This window comes from Hemicordylus capensis, chromosome 1 (genome assembly GCF_027244095.1).
Source record: "Hemicordylus capensis ecotype Gifberg chromosome 1, rHemCap1.1.pri, whole genome shotgun sequence".
NCBI classification, from domain to species: domain Eukaryota; kingdom Metazoa; phylum Chordata; class Lepidosauria; order Squamata; family Cordylidae; genus Hemicordylus; species Hemicordylus capensis.
The window spans coordinates 101,333,568-101,350,959 of record NC_069657.1 but is presented as its reverse complement, the minus strand read 5'-3'; the positions used below and the strand labels follow the sequence as shown (position 1 = coordinate 101,350,959).

At 44.8% G+C, this 17,392-nt stretch overlaps 1 protein-coding gene across 2 annotated transcripts; it reads left to right on the top strand.

Moving 5' to 3' along the window:
* Window positions 1–7,027: 7,027 nt before the first annotated feature.
* Window positions 7,028–16,137, top strand: DBX1 (developing brain homeobox 1). Of its 2 annotated transcripts, XM_053284302.1 has the most exons (5): window positions 7,028–7,347; window positions 7,610–7,878; window positions 8,437–8,538; window positions 10,909–11,108; window positions 14,950–16,137. In XM_053284302.1, exons 2-5 carry the CDS (start codon window positions 7,698–7,700, stop codon window positions 15,322–15,324), a joined length of 858 nt encoding a protein of 285 aa, XP_053140277.1. In that variant the 5' UTR covers window positions 7,028–7,347; window positions 7,610–7,697; the 3' UTR covers window positions 15,325–16,137. The 2 variants fall into 2 exon arrangements, with proteins under 2 accessions (XP_053140277.1, XP_053140276.1); XM_053284301.1 differs by having other exon boundaries at window positions 7,028–7,878.
* The last annotated feature ends 1,255 nt before the right edge of the window (window positions 16,138–17,392 follow it).

The following is a 17,392-nucleotide window of genomic DNA, read 5'->3' as shown; positions in this document are numbered from 1 at the left end:
AAGGCCTGCATGTCCTGAGTGAAGGAAGGAGGGAAAGAATAAGCTATAAGGGCTCCTATAGGTTTCCATTCTTTAAAAGAATTGGGGTTTCAAGAATTGGGGGCTTTTGTTCTCTAGGGGGCTCATAAAGCAAAGTATGAGTCACTATATGACACTATATATGTATCACCTCCAGGCTTGACTACTGTAATGCGCTCTACTTGAGGCTGCTTTTGTATGTAGTTCAGAAACTTCAGTTAGTTCAGAATGCAGCAGCAAGGCTGGTCTCCGGGGCAACTCGGAGAGACCATATTATACCTGTTTTGAAACAGCTGCACTGGCTGCCAATATGTTTCCGAGCAAAATACAAAGTGCTGGTTATTACCTTTAAAGCGCTGAACGGCTTAGGTCCAGGTTACCTTAGAGAGCGCCTTCTTCAGTCTGATCCCCACCACACGCTAAGATCATCTGAGGATGTCTAGCTCCAGTTGCCACCAGCTCATCTGGTGGCGACCCAGAGGCAGGCCTTCTCTGTAGCCGCTCCTGGACTGTGGAATGTGCTCCCGGCAGACATCCGTAATTTGAATTCTTTATTGGAATTTAGGAGAGCCCTAAAGACCTACCTATTTGGCCTGGCCTTCCGGTGCACTTAAATTGTTTTAAAGGGTCTTTGATGTTTGTGAACCACCCTGAGCTATTTTGTAAGGGCGGTCTAAAAATCAAACAAACAAACAAACAGACAAATAAATAAATAAATATGGTTTTTAAAAAGCACAAGTCAGAGAGTTAAGGCCTACAGTCAGATTAGCTTAAGGCCCATGACTACTTTGCTGATAACACCATCCTGATGGAAATTAAATCAAGCAGAACTTTGAGGGAAATCTCTGGGGAAATAATCTATAGTTTTGGACACAGTTGTTATAGCATTTGTAATGATCGCTGTTGTTTGTGTGTGTGTTTTTAAGAAAAAGGAAAAAAGTAAGAATGGATTTAAAGTGAACACAAATTGCCTGCTTCTTATTGAGTCCTTATTCACTGCTGAATAACCATGAGGTGGGATCACACTGTCACCATTACGGAATCCAGGGGTGTTCAGACCATAGAGCAAGTGGGGGACAATTGTCCATCAGCCCCAAGGGACTGGGGGGGGCACCAAGACATCCCCCCATGCTCAGCAAGGGTGCCCCCTTGCCTCCTTCCATACACAGCTGGCAAACGAAGCACATTTGCTGGCTGGGAGGGCAAGGCACACCCCTCTTCTCCCCAGCCAACGTTTCACTGAAACTCTGGCTGTGCTGGGGAGAAAAGCCCAGCCAGCCAGCATTTCACTTGTGCTCTAAAAAGAATTGAAATGGCAATTTAAGGTGCTCATCTTAATTTCCACACCATATAAGCTGTAAAGACTTTGTACAGTCTGGTATATGATGATGGCTTTAGAAATGAGGCTCCATGTACCCACACTTTCACTTGGTCTTTCAGTTGGACATTGGGCTGGGGAGAGATGAATCCAAGGAGACATTTAACAGGTGCAGTTTCCCTAATCACTTCCTAGAGATGCCCCTGATGAATTTCTGCCTGATGCATCTCTGATCAAGGCAAAGTGTGGGTGCATGGAACCTCATTTGTAAAGCCATCATCATATACATCATCATCACCCTTTATTACAGTCATAGACCAGCATACATCATCATAGACCAGACTGTACAAAGTCTATACAGCTTATATGATGCACAAGTTAAACTGGGCACCTTGACTTGCATTTCCATTCTAGAGCATGTGAAAATGTAAAGCATCTTAATTCTCATCTTAAACCAAAGGTTTGGGGATTACTGAATATTTCTTAGTTGCCTAAGTGCTTCAGGGTTGTTGTTGTTGTTGTTTTTAAATAAATCTTTTCCACAAGACCAGTCGAAGTTGAACTGGAAAAGGTGCAGAAGAGGGCAACCAAGATGATCAGGGGCCTAGAGCACCTTTCTTATGAGGCAAGACTACACCTGGGGCTTTTTAGCTTAGAAAAAAGACGACTGCGGGGAGACCTGATAGAGGTCTACAAAATCATGCATGGTTTGGAGAATTTGGAGAGAGAGAAATTCTTTTCCCTCTCACATAACACTAGAACCAGGGGTCACTCCATGAAATTGATTGCCAGGAGGTCTAGGACCAACAAACGGAAGTACTTTTTCACACAACGTGTGATCCACTTGTGGAACTCTCTGCCACAGGACGTAGTGACAGCCAACAACCTGGATAGCTTTAAGAGGGGTTTAGATAACTTCATGAAGGAGAGGTCCATCAATGGCTACTAGTCGGAGGACTATGGGCCACCTCCAGTCTCAAAAGGCAGGATGGCTCTGAGAACCAGTTGCAGGGGAGAAATGGCAGGAGAGAGGGCACGCCCTCAACTCCTGCTTGTGGCTTCCAGCAGCATCTGGTGGGCCACTGTGAGAAACAGGATGCTGGACTAGATGGGCCTTGGGCCTGATCCAGTTCAGTCAGAATTATCTTGATTTAAGCAAACTCCCCAATACATATTTACATGTTTAAAAGGTAACTCCTATTACCTTTTAATTTGGTTTCTTTTGCTTTGTTTTGTTTTTTAAGTTCCAAATGGACTTGGCTAGCAGTAAAAGGCAACTTAGGAGAATCCTTTGCAGATTCTGTCAGCCAAGCCTTCCGCAAATATTGAGGTCGGCCGTCATTTCCGGAACATGCGAAGGCTCGAGCTTTATCTGGACACTTCTCTAATCGAAAGGCTTTGTACGTTTCCTACTATTCCCGGTCGCTCTAGGAAACTGACGAGAAGCAGGTTCCAGAGGAACAAGTACTAGTAGATGGGAGCGCCGCATACTAGGCTGGGATTTCCTCCGGTGGTGGCACACGCAAGCTCCTGAGCTGAGTGTTCCACCCACCCTTTCGCTCCCCCCACCCTTTTTAAGACCCAAAGGGAGGGTGGGGGACAGCAACAAAGCAAGAGAGTGAAATAAATGTGAAGATAAGGACATTAAAACGAATGGCAGGAAGTGCAACCCCCCCCCTCCAGCCGAGCATAGGTCAAACGGCATTCGTCACAGGTTTTAGAGGGAGAATTCCTTTGCTTTAAACCACCAGAGCCTTTGAAAAGACTCTTCCAAAGGGATCGCTGAAAAATAAGATCCTATTCGTCCGGTTTCTTTGGCCGCCTCTTCCCTTTTCAATAGCCGCTCCTCTAGCCCTTTCGCCTTGGTGCTTAAGGAATTATTTTTCCTAAGTGCCCCAAAACTAAGCCCAAGGACCGGGGGTCCACGTGTGGGCCTCAGCGTGCGGTTGACCCAGCCGAGGAGCGAAGAAAAGGATCGGCTCAGCTGAGCCAAGCGGGGCTACGAAAGCCCCCCAAAGTGGCCAAAGGAAACATCCGCCTGCCGGGGACTCCATCTCCGGCTTCGTCTCCAGCCCAGTGAAAGCCAACCGAGTGAAGTCGTCTGCGTTGGAAGTCGCTTGAGCGCAACTGGCGTGCCACCCGATCCTGCGCTTGTTTACTCGGTAGTCGGTCCCGCTGTGTTCAATGAGGCAAGCTTACTTCCAAGGAAGCGTGTTTAGAGTTGCAATCGTAAATCGCAAATATCTGAACGGTTGTGGGCGGGGCTGTGGCTGACATAGAGAGCTGGGAATGTGGAAAAGGCGTGGCAATTCCACAATTAGTTCTCTTTAGTGATAGAAAGGTGAGGATGGCGCTCGAAAATATTCTGCCTTAGGAAAACGATAGGAAATTCACAGACTTCACCATCTTCCCGAATCAGTCTGTGGCAAAACTTAAACGAGCGTGGATGAAACGTGCCCTTGGAAGTAAGTCAAATGGAATTGATTTCCAAATAAATTGAAAGTGGAGTTGGAATCTAATTGAGAGTTGTTCGGATTAAAGCAGGTGGAATTAAAACCCCAGATGGGCCTCTACACCTCACAGAAAATTTGCAGGAGGTCTTGTTTTTAAATCAGTAGGTTTAGGATCAGGCTGCCAATTCAGTTTTATCCCAGGATTTTTTAACCGGGTTGTGGATCATCGAGTTAGTAATTAATAGCCATCTGAGTGACATTTGAATCACAGAAAATGTCTTAGAGATGAAGGGGAACATAAAGGGCTTTCCTCCTACCTCCGAGTTTCCTGATTGCGAAAGCTAGATCAAGACAGGACTTTTAACAGGTTTTCTACACGAACCTGAAAAATTGCAGATGTTTTTTCAGCGATGGAAATAACACAAGCGCTGACTTCAGGTGAAAAAACATATGACTTTTAAAATACGCTTTCTCAATGGCTAGTAACTCTACACGTTACTCCTTAATCGCCTGTAACCAGTTCTGTCTCTATCCGTGGATAAAGGATGGTACGGAGTCCACCTTTCAATGTATTCTACGAGCGACGTTTAATTCTAATTCGTATTTAAGAGTAGAGAAAGGGTTTGGGTGGGAGTTATTTCTGATTCATTCACTGATGAACTTGTGGGGAGGGGACGGTTAACTGAAGAAGACTCTTCCACTCTCTCCTTATAGGCTGCAGTTAGTTACTTTCGAATAAGAATGCATTGACTCGGATTACATTCTTTACTCCGGATTAATTGATCACAAGAATATGAGTTTATCTACTGAGGAGATTTATCTACTAGGGCGGGGGAAGGATCAATTCCGGGGCTGCCTAGAATAGAAGTAGGCTTACACCTTTGCGAACCATTAATCCGGAGTAACGGTTGCCACGTGTAGACGAGCCAATGCACCCTTATTCGGAAGTAAGTGTCACCCTTGTTCAATGGAACTTCCATCCAAGTCCCTGTAAACTGCAGCCTTCTGGCACCTATGAATCCATTGGACTGACTTCGAACTTACTGCCTTTTTGTGCTGAGAGGGTTCTCTCCATTTGCGCCTCCTGTCCTGGCAGTTTTGGGGTGTCAAATTGCGAATCAGCGTGAAGATGGACAAAAAATGGGCTTATAAGTAATGCCAAAACCCAGAGCAGGGTCAAGAAGCTACAAGCCAGTTACTGTCGTTGGCAGGGACGACTGTTGAAGCCCCGGTGTCCCTTTGCGCGAAGTTTTCTCTCACTTTGTCACTGTGTGTTAGAGTAACCAAAAAAAAAAAGACAGGAGGATTTTAATCACCTCCCTTAACGATGAAATCTCTCCGTTTGCTGTACCTCTAGGCTTCGCTTTGGGATGTAATTGTTTCATTTTTGACAAGGCCCTCCTCCCGCCCCGAGACTGGGAACTGATAGTGTGGTGATTTGTGGGTGGGGAGAGAGCGAAAGGGGTGTGTGTGTGTGTGTGCATCATAGTATTTCTCTGGCTAATTCCACTCGCCTTCCCCTCAAATAACTTTTTGATTTGAATCGAGGGAGAATTTGAACAGACGTTCTTTCTTCCCTAATGTGATATAAATCGCAGATGCACTCCCCCCCCCCGGCTTTGAATGGTTAAAGCATCGACATGGAGATCATGGACACAAAAAAGGGCCGGACCAAAAAAAGAAAGAAAGAAAACCCACCATCGAGAGAAATAAAGCTGGTTAATAAGATTTTTGGAAGGGAGAAAGCTTTCTGCTCCCAAGTTAAAGGGGGGGGAGGAGGGGGGACAGCTGAAGGTGACAGTTAGTTCATGCTTAATAGGATCAGGGCTGCCTGCCTCCGGCTGCACGCTTCTGCTGGCTCAAGATTCAACACCAAAGACCTGAATAGGGTCCTTTTGGATTAGAACATGCAACTTTTTAACACATCTGTTAGCTTCTGCAAGAGAGGTAAAAAAAAAAAAAAGCGGTGTGTGTAATGACCTCTTCGAAACGGCCTCCGTCTATTACCGCAACACCTCTTATTCAACATTCATCCCTTCTCCGTTCTTCTAAAATATGAACTCACACACACACACTCTCTCTCTCTTTTAGTGTGGTGGGAATGTCTTGTTTCTCCCATATCATAGGAAATACGATTGGTTTTTATTTTATTTTTTTGCTAGTGAGTCAGGCGAAAAAGGTATTTGTAGAAACTCCGCTAAGAGGCCGTTTAAAGGCCGAGAGCTTAAACCTTCTTAGCAAGCGGCTAGAGGCGTGGAGGATCAGCCTGCATCGCGACTTTGGGGGTGCCTCGGCGGGCCTGGCTGAAACCCACCAAAGGACCCTGTGTGTAATAGTTGTGTTTCCAGTGAAGCCGATTTAGCCCCACAAATGGAAGCGCAGCCGATGACCTTAAGCAGCGCGACTTCGAAATTAGTTAACAACGACAACGGACTGGCAGTAAGGGTGGGAGAAATGGAACTTACTTTCAAGGCACCTGTTTAGGGCCGGCGTGTAAATGGGCTGAAATGTTTCCTGAGCTGCCGCGTGGTTCGGAATCACGCTCCACATCCAAAGTTCGGCAGTTCGCATGTGGTTATTAAAGGCCGCATAGGGTAAACTGCAAGCCTGGTTTCTTTAAGGGGCAGATTTGTTTTAAAAAACCAATACAAATGGTTTATAAATGGGATGGCTTACGAAAGCGTAAAAGCAGGTCTAAATTCACTTTTCAGCACTTCTCAGGCATAGACGACGGAGTTAAGTTGTTAACTGGATTTAAAAAAAACAAAAACTATATAGGGACCCATTGTTACGTTGGACCTGGCTTTTTGAAGGCTGATTTCCACGATCGAATGCTTCTCCAGAGTCGCTCCGGCAGTGTCAACCCTTCTCATCAGGGACATTGGGTCGAGCTGCACTCTGTAACATCCAGCCCAGGGGCAGTTTACTAAATTGAACAATCCAGTAGTTGAGCCTTAAAAAGGCGCACCCAGTTCGTCATCGGATCCGCTATCGAAAGCCTTTTTCGCACGAAGCAAAGATTTCATTTCATGCCCCCTCATTTGTATTTCCCGTTCTTCAGAAAGCATTTATATGAATATTTATTGATTTATTTCCTTAAACCCGGCCAGGGCGGGGTAGGGGGGAGAGAGCAAATAAATTCAGTGCTTTTCTTGAAATAATTCCCCCTTTTTCTTAGGAGACGAGATGTCATTGAAACCCTTTTTAAAGGCATTTAATTAACGTGTGTGTGTGCGTGCGTGTGTGTTGCTTCGGAACAAAACCCTGCTGGGCTTCTTTGGGGAGTCTTCTTTCCAAAAGAGGTGGTCAATATGCAAAATTGATGACTACACATTCTTTGTTGCGAGGCTATTGTACGTTGCTTGCTTATGAAGTCTAATCCAATCATAAATTGCACCCCCGGACCAATCAGCGAGCCCCGAGCTCTCGATGAATGAAACTCAAGTGGAGAACCCCATTGTTGAAGCTGTCACTTTTGAAAGCGCTTGAGCGGCGCTGACCACTATAAAACCCGTCACGCAGGAGGAAGGGCCAGGAGACTCCTGCCAGACTCACTAGGTGGATCTTTATAGAAGGTTGTAAAAGCAGGGGTGGGGGGAACGAGGGGAGGAGCACATCAGCCTCCTCTTCCGAGTTTTCAAGACACCGATCCCAAGGCTAGGTTTCCCCTTGGACAGCTCTCTCCTCTCTCTCTCTTTCTCTCTCTTGCCACTGCCATGATGTTCCCAAGTCTGATCGCTCCTCCAGCCGTATACCCGAGCCTCCTGCGGCCAACTCCAACTCTCACGTTGCCTCAATCGCTGCAATCTGCCTTTTCCAGCCACTCCAGCTTCTTGGTGGAAGATCTCATAAGGATCAGCAGGCCTGCCAGTTACCTGCCCCGAAGCAACGCCCCTCCTCCGCCTAGCATGTCTCCTCCCAGCTCCGGTGCGAACGCCTCCAGGACTGACACGGCGACTGACCAGCTCGCTTCTAACCCCTCTGGCGCTAGAAGAGGCTGCTCCCCGCAGACCTCCGTCGCTTCCACTAACGATTCAACATTCCTGAAGTTTGGGGTCAATGCCATCCTTTCGTCTACGCCCAGGACAGGTAAGCGATCGCAGCTGGCTGATACGAAACGAACCCCCTCCCAGATTCCCCGAAGATGCCCTCCAAGGATAGAGGGGCTGCTTTTGGTTGTCTCATGAAATGAGGCTTCAGTTCTCGCCACCAACTCCTTTACCAGCTGGCTGCAAAGATTGCCGGGAAATGAGAGTAGAGATTGGTGGGTGGGTAGAAGTGAGGCTCCTTGATGGGCAGGAGCGTCTCCTGATCACATCCACTTAAGGAGGAGACAGGTGGGACTCGGAGCATTGCATAATTACGTCACAAACTAGGTGTTACGGTGACATTTTTTAACCACGATTAAAGGAAATGACTAGGGTTGGATGTTCTTTCCAGTTACGATATTCTGCCTGTAGGATTATGGTTTATGATCTGTTCTCTGGCACTGACAGAAAGCGTCCCTGTTTTTGCATAGGGAGTTAATTGTTTGCTCAGAAATGCTTGATTTGCTCGCCTGCTCCTCTAGCGGAAAGGTGTTTCTGCTTTCCCATTTCCGCACTCATGCGGACTCCGCTCCATTCTGATCACCTTTTCTTTCCCCAGAAACGTCCCATGCGCTGATCCAGAACGCACCTCCCAAGACCTTCTCCTTCCCCTACTTCGATGGATCCTTCCAACCTTTTATCAGATCGTCTTATTTTCCAGGTAGGTGTCTGGAGTTTTTGTCTGGATCCCTGGTTTGAGAGATCTCCCCAAGCCACCTACCTACCCGCCCTCTCTCACTCACTGTCGTAGGCATTAAGAGCTAATTATATGTCTGGTCCACGGGAGAGAGGGTGGGAGGGGGCTGAGACTCCAGTTCAGAGGTTGGACGGGGTACAACATTCAAGAATCAGTCGCGCCAATTTGATGCCCTATTTAGCACAAGCGGTGACTGCTTGACATTTTCGTTCCCGATTTTCCCCCTCCCCTGCTCTACAAATTAGCCAGGATTGTCATGGTCCAAAAGTGAGGCGGTTCATTTCTGACAGAGGAGCTGCCGGCCTCCTCTTCAGGGCGGCGGTTTTCCCACAGCGTCGCTGTTCTCTGCCCCTGATTGCCAACAAAAGTTTCAGCACCATGACCAATTTGGTCAGCTCCCTCCGGGCAGCCACACACAGACCCGGCGCTGATTCGGCCATGCTGCTGATAGACATTTACCAGCCATGGGCTAATTTCCCATTAAGGGTCATTCGCTCTGCCAACATTTTCACAAGACCACATGGCGTGCTCCCTTGTTTGGGGGCTTCGGTGTGGCCGGAGCCAACCTCTCCCTTCCAAATCTTCTTTTTTAAAAAAAGTTATCACATCCATTTCATTGGGAATTAGGAGCAGGTGGAGCTGGTGGCATTGCGGAATCCTGAATATGCCAGCCAGGTAGAGCAGAGCAACTTCATGCCATGTCAACCTGATAACTGCAGGACTATTGGCTGTAGCTTTATATCTACTACCCCCTGCCTCCATCTAGCACTATTACAACTCAACATGCCCAATGATAGGCGTACCTGAGCATAGTTGCAAACAAACAGGTGTGGGCTTGATCAGTGCCTGCAAGAGCACACTTATGTAAACAACTCTGAATTTTTCTAAAGCAAAAGGGATATGCAAGCGACAATCAATAGTCATATTTTTTCCTTACCTGAAGACATGTAAATCCTTCTTTCTTTCTTTGTTATGGAGGTGTGTTATGCTGCATGTTTGAGTTTCCAACTTGATTAGATCATGGCATAATCTAATCACACACAGAGAGTTCTCATATTCTTGATATTACACATTATCTACACCCATTTTCTACTGACATCCAACCAATCTAAAAGAGCTATGTATATTTAGAAGCACACCGCACAAACAGTATATCAAGACTGTCTAACCAACTATATAATTTTGGAGCTGAGAACAATTATGACCCAAAGAAACAACTTTCAAAAATATCACTCCTCCAAGAAACCGTTAATATATTTTGTTGCAAAAGCCAAGAGCTCCTCCATTCATGCTCTTGATAATGGAATCTGCTTCCTTTCTCCAGCATTTGAATGGGCCAACAAAAACAACTCGAGCCTTATATATAGCTTTTCATGTCCATTTAATGAAAATGATTTGGGGAAAGAGAAGGCTGTGTCATCAGTATTCTCCCGGGGAGCTTGGCATGCAGTTGTGTTTAGTTTGAAAGTGTAAATCTCTTTTGTTCCAATAATATATGGCTTTAGCTGCTTGTCCTCAGTCTTTTTCTGTTAGTTCATTACTACACAATTACCATTCACGCTTCATTAGAATCTCTGTTTCTCTTTGGGAGTTTTTCTTTCTGCCTTAAAGGCGAAACTCTGCCCTTTTTATCATACCAATCCCATTGGGAACCAGTCAATGTGCTAATTAGCTGTTGCTTTTCATGTCTTCTGAGTGAATTCTGCAAGTTTTGTAAGGAAGAAGGGGGGGAGAGGAAAGATACATATAAAAAAGATGAATGCTGCTTGATCAAAACTTACATCTAAAAGCGGGGTTGTTTTTTTTGTTCAAACCAGAAAAGTCCTTCATTTTCATTCGGGACATTATAAAGTGCTTGGTATGAAGGGGAAAAAAGGCTTCTACAAATTAAGTACTTGGATGAGGGAGGGCCTTTTTTATTATTATTATTATGGCTCCATCTTACTGGTTTTCCCTTTTCAAGCTGCAGATCTTTGAATCCGGTAACAAAACAGGCGAACTATAGATACATTCACTTGATGTATCAAAGCTGATCTAGTTACCACTGCCTGAAAAGAACAGTTAAGTTGAGCGTAAACATCCTTTCATGACTTCAGGTTTATAGGTGCTGATCTGCTTGAATCAGATAAGTGTACAGAAAGAAAAAGTGGAGGGATGGAGATGAGAGAGAATCAGAGCTAGTGGTGGAATCCATAGGCATGCAAATCAAAGGGAGATTTGCCATTGAGTTCAAAGGGATATGATCCCCGTCCTTTGGAACAGGAAAACTCCCACCTCCAAGGACTGTTGTTTGGGGCTATTCAGCCTACAGTGTCTATTATTCCTTTTTCACAGCCTCTTCTGTGGTGCCCATCCCTGGCACATTCTCCTGGCCCCTGGCTGCCCGAGGGAAACCACGCCGAGGAATGCTCCGCAGGGCAGTCTTTTCAGATGTGCAACGCAAAGCTCTGGAGAAAATGTTTCAGAAACAAAAATACATCAGCAAACCAGACAGAAAGAAGTTGGCAGCCAAGTTGGGCCTGAAAGACTCCCAGGTAACTCCTCCTTTTCCTATCTAGTACAGGTAACCTAGAATGGAGGGGAAGACTGTTTGTGGGTAGATATTTGCCCTTTACTTCCTGGAGGCAAGAAAGGTAGTTTGTGAGATGACAGCCTATGCAGACAAATGTTGCCTAATGTGTACCATAGCTGCAACCGTGTTAAGTCATTACACAGAGATTGGAGACAGACATCCACTTAAAGTCAATAGACTTGCACCAGTTCTAACACAGTTTATCTGAAATGAAAACTAATCCCATTCCCACTGATTTTAGTAGAAGGTACAAACATGTCATATTAAATGAGCCTACTGGGATGTAAGACCCACTGAACTCGGAGATTCTTACTTTCAAATAAATATCTTCAGGATAGAGCTATAAGTGCATACAAGAGTGTAGCCAACCTTATCCCCCTTAGGTGAAAGTTTAATATCCTTAAATCCTATATGCATTTATCAAGAATGTCTCTTGGTTTTGAAGTTCAATGAAATGTGTATTTCAACACTAGAAGCCAGGCTTCATAGTGGCTTCTTCAGATTTCAGCAGCTGGAGTATGCTCAAATGGAGTATGCTCATTTTCATCACACTGTTATTTGCAAATGCTCACAGGTGTAGGTATGTGATGAAAGCTGAAGGCTCCACATGAGAAGCAGCTAGAAGAACAGATTGCTACACAAAACAGTTCAGTGGATGAAATTCAAAGTTGCTTCCCCACAGTTGGCGACATAATTTGATCACTGAAATCAATGGGATTTACTTCACATAAAGGTCTAGACATCCATGGGGACAATAGGCTTTTCATTGCCAGCAGATGCCCCAATACCATATGTACACATGCATGCAAACACACACCACACCTAGCCTAATGTATGAGTCTTAGGGGAGCTTAGTTGCAATGAAATCCCACTGATTTCAAAGAGATGCCATCCAACTAACTTTCTTTGGATCAGGACCATAGAGTGATTCAGCTGGGTGTGCTAGTCCCATTAAAGCTGAGGAGACAAATGCTCCGGATTCATTCACTGGGAAGTCTATTTCCCAGTAACTCTTGTTAAGATGTCAGCCTATTCTGAGAGCTGGGATATTGTAACAAATGAGAATGTAAGCTGTGCGAGTGAACCAGGAAATCTGTGGTTCATACACCACATCAGCAAAAGGGGATAATAATAAAAGGCCTACTTTACAGGACTGTGCTTCCCTTATAGGATTGTCAGGATAACTGAGATGTCTTCGAATGGGCATCAAAATGTTGTTGTTATTACATCTCAAAGTGTATTTAATCCAAGTAGTTTGATTATACTGAGTGATATAATGGGTTAACACCACCACCACAAACAGAGAAAATGGCATTGATAAGGAGACCAATGCATTTCTTGGGACAATGTTTGCTGGTTTTGTGTCTTAATTTATGCCCCGCTTTCTGTACTCAAGGTGGCTTACATTCAAATACAGAGACAATGACATTGACAGTATAATATACATTTCCCCCAGAATAAAACAAATTCCAATGAAAACACTTTAAAAGGCTTCCAAATCTTGCCTATAGACTTTGCTTCCCATCTGAAGCCAGGCAATGGAAGCACCAGCCATGCCTCTTTAGGGAGCTCCATAGTTTGGGATGATATTGCTGAGGATGTTCTGAGCTGTGTCACTCATCTTAAATGGCAAGGAGACGTGAAGGAGGGCCTCTGTAGAGGAGCAAGAGTCCTGGGTAGTTTTGTATGGAAGGAGGCAGTTCTGGAGATAGCCTGGTACCAGTCCTTGAGGGCTTCTTTCTGGGCTCCTGTCAAGGATCACAGCCATGAATGAGAAAGACTTGTCCATACTACAATTGCAGCTGGCATATTGCAGCTGGCTTCTGTTAGCAAACAATACCTCTGGGGTGCTTGGCATTCCCTGCCACCCTTATGGGGCAAGATCCACAAGCATCAGTTCTCTCCATCATATTCCTCCATCGTTGCTGGGCTTAATAACCACAGTGTTCATTATCTTAGAAATGAAACAGTAATCGGAGAGGAAAAGCGGGGGAAAGATGCAAATCTTTTTAAAAAAACTTGTGTACAGGAATAAGACAGAGGTGCTTTGCAGTGTGAGACAGTTCCAGGCAAATGATTATTTACCATTCGAGGGTGGGCGGGGCCCTGTATTCATGCTTATACTAATACTTAGCACACACAGCCCTTTTGAGTATTAGTATTCAAAGCAGTTCACACAGACATTTATTTAATTAATTAATTTATTTAACATATTTTAATACCGCTCAAAACTTATGTCTCTGGGCGGTTTACAACAAGATAAAAACAAAGGTAAAACATTAGTTAAAAACAAAAACAATAAATTTAAAACACAATATAATTTAAAAAAAAATATTCTAAAAACAACATTAGAACCATCAAAGCAATATCAGTTAAAAGCCTGGGTGAACAGATGTGTCTTTAAAGACTTTTTAAAAATTGTCAGAGATGGGGAGGCTCTTATTTCACTAGGGAGCGCATTCATTCCAAAGCCTTAGGGTAGCAACGGAGAAGGTCCGTCCCTGAGTAGCCGCCAGACGAGCCGGTGGCAAATTCAGACGGACCTCTCCTGATTATCTCAATGGGCAGTAACGAAGAAGACGTTCTCTTAAATACCCAGGGCCCAAGCTGTTTAGGGCCTTATATGACCAGCACCTTGTATTTTGCCCGGAAACATATTGGCATTCTGGACCAACTGTAGTTTCCGGACTATGTACAAGGGCATCCCCACACAGAGCGCATTGCAGTAGTCCAGTCTGGGGGTTACCAGCAGATGTATCACTGTTTTGAGGTCGTCTGTCTCAAGAAACGGGTGCAGCTGGCGTATCAGCCAATGCTGATAGAAGGCACCTCTGGCCACTGCAAATACATTGCATAGAAACATATGAAGCTGCCTTCAGACCATTGGTCCATCTAGTTCAGTAATGTCTGCACTGACTGGCAGCAGCCCATCAAGGTTTCAGGCAGGATTCCTTCCCAGCCCTACCTGGAGATGCCAGGGATTGAACCTGAGACTATCTGCATTCAGAGCAGATGCTCAGCCACTGAGCTACAGTCCCACTTCCACATGGTTAGCTAGTTGTAATCCTCACAACAGCCCTGTAAGACAGAGCAGTAGTATTAATGGCATGTTGCAAATGCAGAGGAGAGAATCAACCCAGAGCCTTCTGGATGCTTAGCTTAGTCTCTATGCCTCACCACTAGAAGGAGATGGAGCAAGGGAGGACATGAAGTCTGTTCCAAAACAGAAGGGAGGTGGGAAATGGGAGTACAAAGGAAAGAGCGGCAGGATGTAGAAACAGAAGATTGGCATTATTTAGCTCCCAGTTAATGGATCTCCCAAGTATCATCTACCGCCAAGTTAGACATGGGAGGAAGATATGAGCAAAGTCCTCCCCAAACATTGGGTTGCTTCTCTCTTGTAAAAAAGTATAGGCCCGACATTGCTTAATGGTGGTCTCCATTGTGCAGAACCATTGTTACAAGTGATATGCAAGGACCCCTACCTTTGTGTAACAGCAAGACATGCAATCTACAGAGCATCTGAGTCATTTTGGAAGACTCCCATCTGCTTCCACAACTATTTGTTTATGGATTAGTGCTTCAGTGTATATTTGAACATTATACATTCACATTCCAACCTATATAGCTTCTATGAACTACTCTATAGCAAGACTCTTTCCTGGGAAGTTCACAGGAAAAAGAGGCAAGGATTCCACTCCTAAATGATTCTATCCAAAATGGGAACGGCAGTTTGCGTGAATCATTTACATGGCTGTCTTGATGCTCAACAATCTCTTTGGTGTATTTTTTGAAAAATCTAGGTGAAGATCTGGTTCCAGAACAGAAGAATGAAGTGGAGGAACTCCAAAGAGAGAGAACTCCTGTCCTCTGGTGGCTGCCGGGAGCAAACCTTACCCACCAAGTTCAACCCTCACCCAGACCTCAGTGATGTAGGCAAGAAAGGTTCTGGGGAGGAGGAAGAGGAAGCAGCATCACCCGTGTGCCCAGGCAGCCCCAGGCATGCCCTAACCTACCACCAGTCTACAGAGCACCCACACCTGAGGGAGAGGCTGGACTCCCAGATGCTCCCTTCTCCAACCCATTCCAGCAGCCCCAGCAAACCATCAGACTTTTCAGACACAGAGGAAGAGGATGAGGAGGGGGACGATGAAGAAGAAGAAATCACAGTCTCATAGAGACCTGTCTTCTTCTTCTTCTTGCCATCACAAAGAGAGACTTTGCAAAGATGTAAATAAACTATCTAATTGAAGAGGTGGCGTCCTTCCACAAGTCCACCTGGCTCACATATGCAATGTACTGATCGTCTCTGATCCTCCAGTCTTCTTTATGCTGTATGCCACATCTTTGCTCTGATTAGACAACCTTGCCAGCTTTGCACTTTTCCATTGGGAGTTATAGCCTAAAGAGTCATTAACACACACACACACACACACACACACACACACACACACACACACACACACACACTTTTGTTATGAAGACCTCCTTGATTTAGAAATAGAGTAACTAGTCTGAGACAACTGTTAATTCATTTACCAGAGAGTTGGAGTCAACTTGAGGACATATTAATTTCTCCAAAGGACTTGGAAAATAGAGGATCTGTTCCTAGAAGTCCTAGTGTGATGAGCTGTTGCCATGAGCTGCAACATCCGTGTGACTATTAATGACTTGCCACACACACCAAGCCCCGAAATATAGCTTACACTGATATTTCAGTGTAAGCTAATGTGGAAATCACATATTGCTGGAATCACAAGTGTGGGCCTGAACAGTGTCCCAAATAATTCCTGGCTACTCACAAAAACAATAGTCTCTTCTTTCTAAGTGTTAATATCTTTGCATTCCTTTCTACATTGCTCTCACATGCCTCAAGAACTTTAAACCATCCCTACATGTGTTGCTAGCTCTTTGCTATCTCCCACTGTGTGTCTGCACTGCTAAAGATGTAATGTGGACACAGTCAGGGACCCTGGGCCCCGCCTTTTTGATGCCTGACTGAGCTTTGCTGTCTTTGCACAGCTCACTGTACATTATTTTTGTACATTTAGATGGTATGGATATTTTATATCAAGGCTACTGGGAGTATACAGATGGACTGAGAAGACTTTGCTATTTGAGAGGATTTGGGGTGGTTTTTTGTAATTTTATTTTTTAACTCAGAGAGAAGCTTAGCTTTTAACTGTATAATTTATGAGAACATTGTCTATTTTGTATTTTTGCTGTGTACAGATTTTACATATGTATATATAACAAATGAAGCAAATACCAAATTAAATAAAGACAATGTGTGAGGCTCATAATTGTTATAGGTTTGGCATGATTTTTCTCATGCCTTACTTGTCACTCATTGCCAAGTTAAAGGAACAGGCTTGATCTAAAGTGATGATGACAGTGATTCTTGGCACACTTATGTGGAAGTATTGTAAATTCCATTGAATCTATTGCACTTAAGACTGCATGCCAGTCTCACTAGGGGCAGCTAAAGCTGTGTATATATAAGCTACCCCAGTCCCTTTAGAGTAACTTTACAAATCACTGGATTGCTGGTGAACATCCGGCAATGGACAGATTTATTCTGTCAACACAGAATCACATGGCACAAACACTTTGGTGGTGCCAGCAGCCACAGTTGTGCAATTTCTGGTCCCAGAAGGAGGATGTGTATGCACATTTGATGTACTTATAGTGACCTGGTTACCTATGACAAGCATTGCATACTGACTTCTCTCTACAACGGAGGAAAGAGTGACATAACTGGCCTCCCTGCTAGCAGGGTACTTTTCTTTTTTCTCCTGGAAAGTAGATACCATTAAAAAAGGGGGGCCTCTTTCAGAAACAGAGGTGCACCTAGGTAATTTGGGAGCCTGGACACAAAGGTCTTTAGAGCCCCTCCCATGCAAATCAAGCATCATCATGTTCTGCTGGGCAACCACACCACCCGGGACAGACTAAAGAGGATTTGGGGGCCACCAGAGGCTGTGGAGACCCTGGAGAAAGTCCAGGGATAAGAGCAACTCTGGTAAGAAAGAGGAGGGACATGGGTTGGTGAGAGTGTTACTGAAATGCTACACACTAACCCGCAATGCAGCACAGCACATTCAGAAGGCAGCTTCCCTCAGTGGATGCATGCCAAGGAATCCATGATTAACTTTGGTATATACAGTTATCCATAACTTGTGAGCTCCTAAGTTCAGAGGCAGAGTGCTGTTGTTGGCTAAACCACTGATCTTCAACCATGAGAAT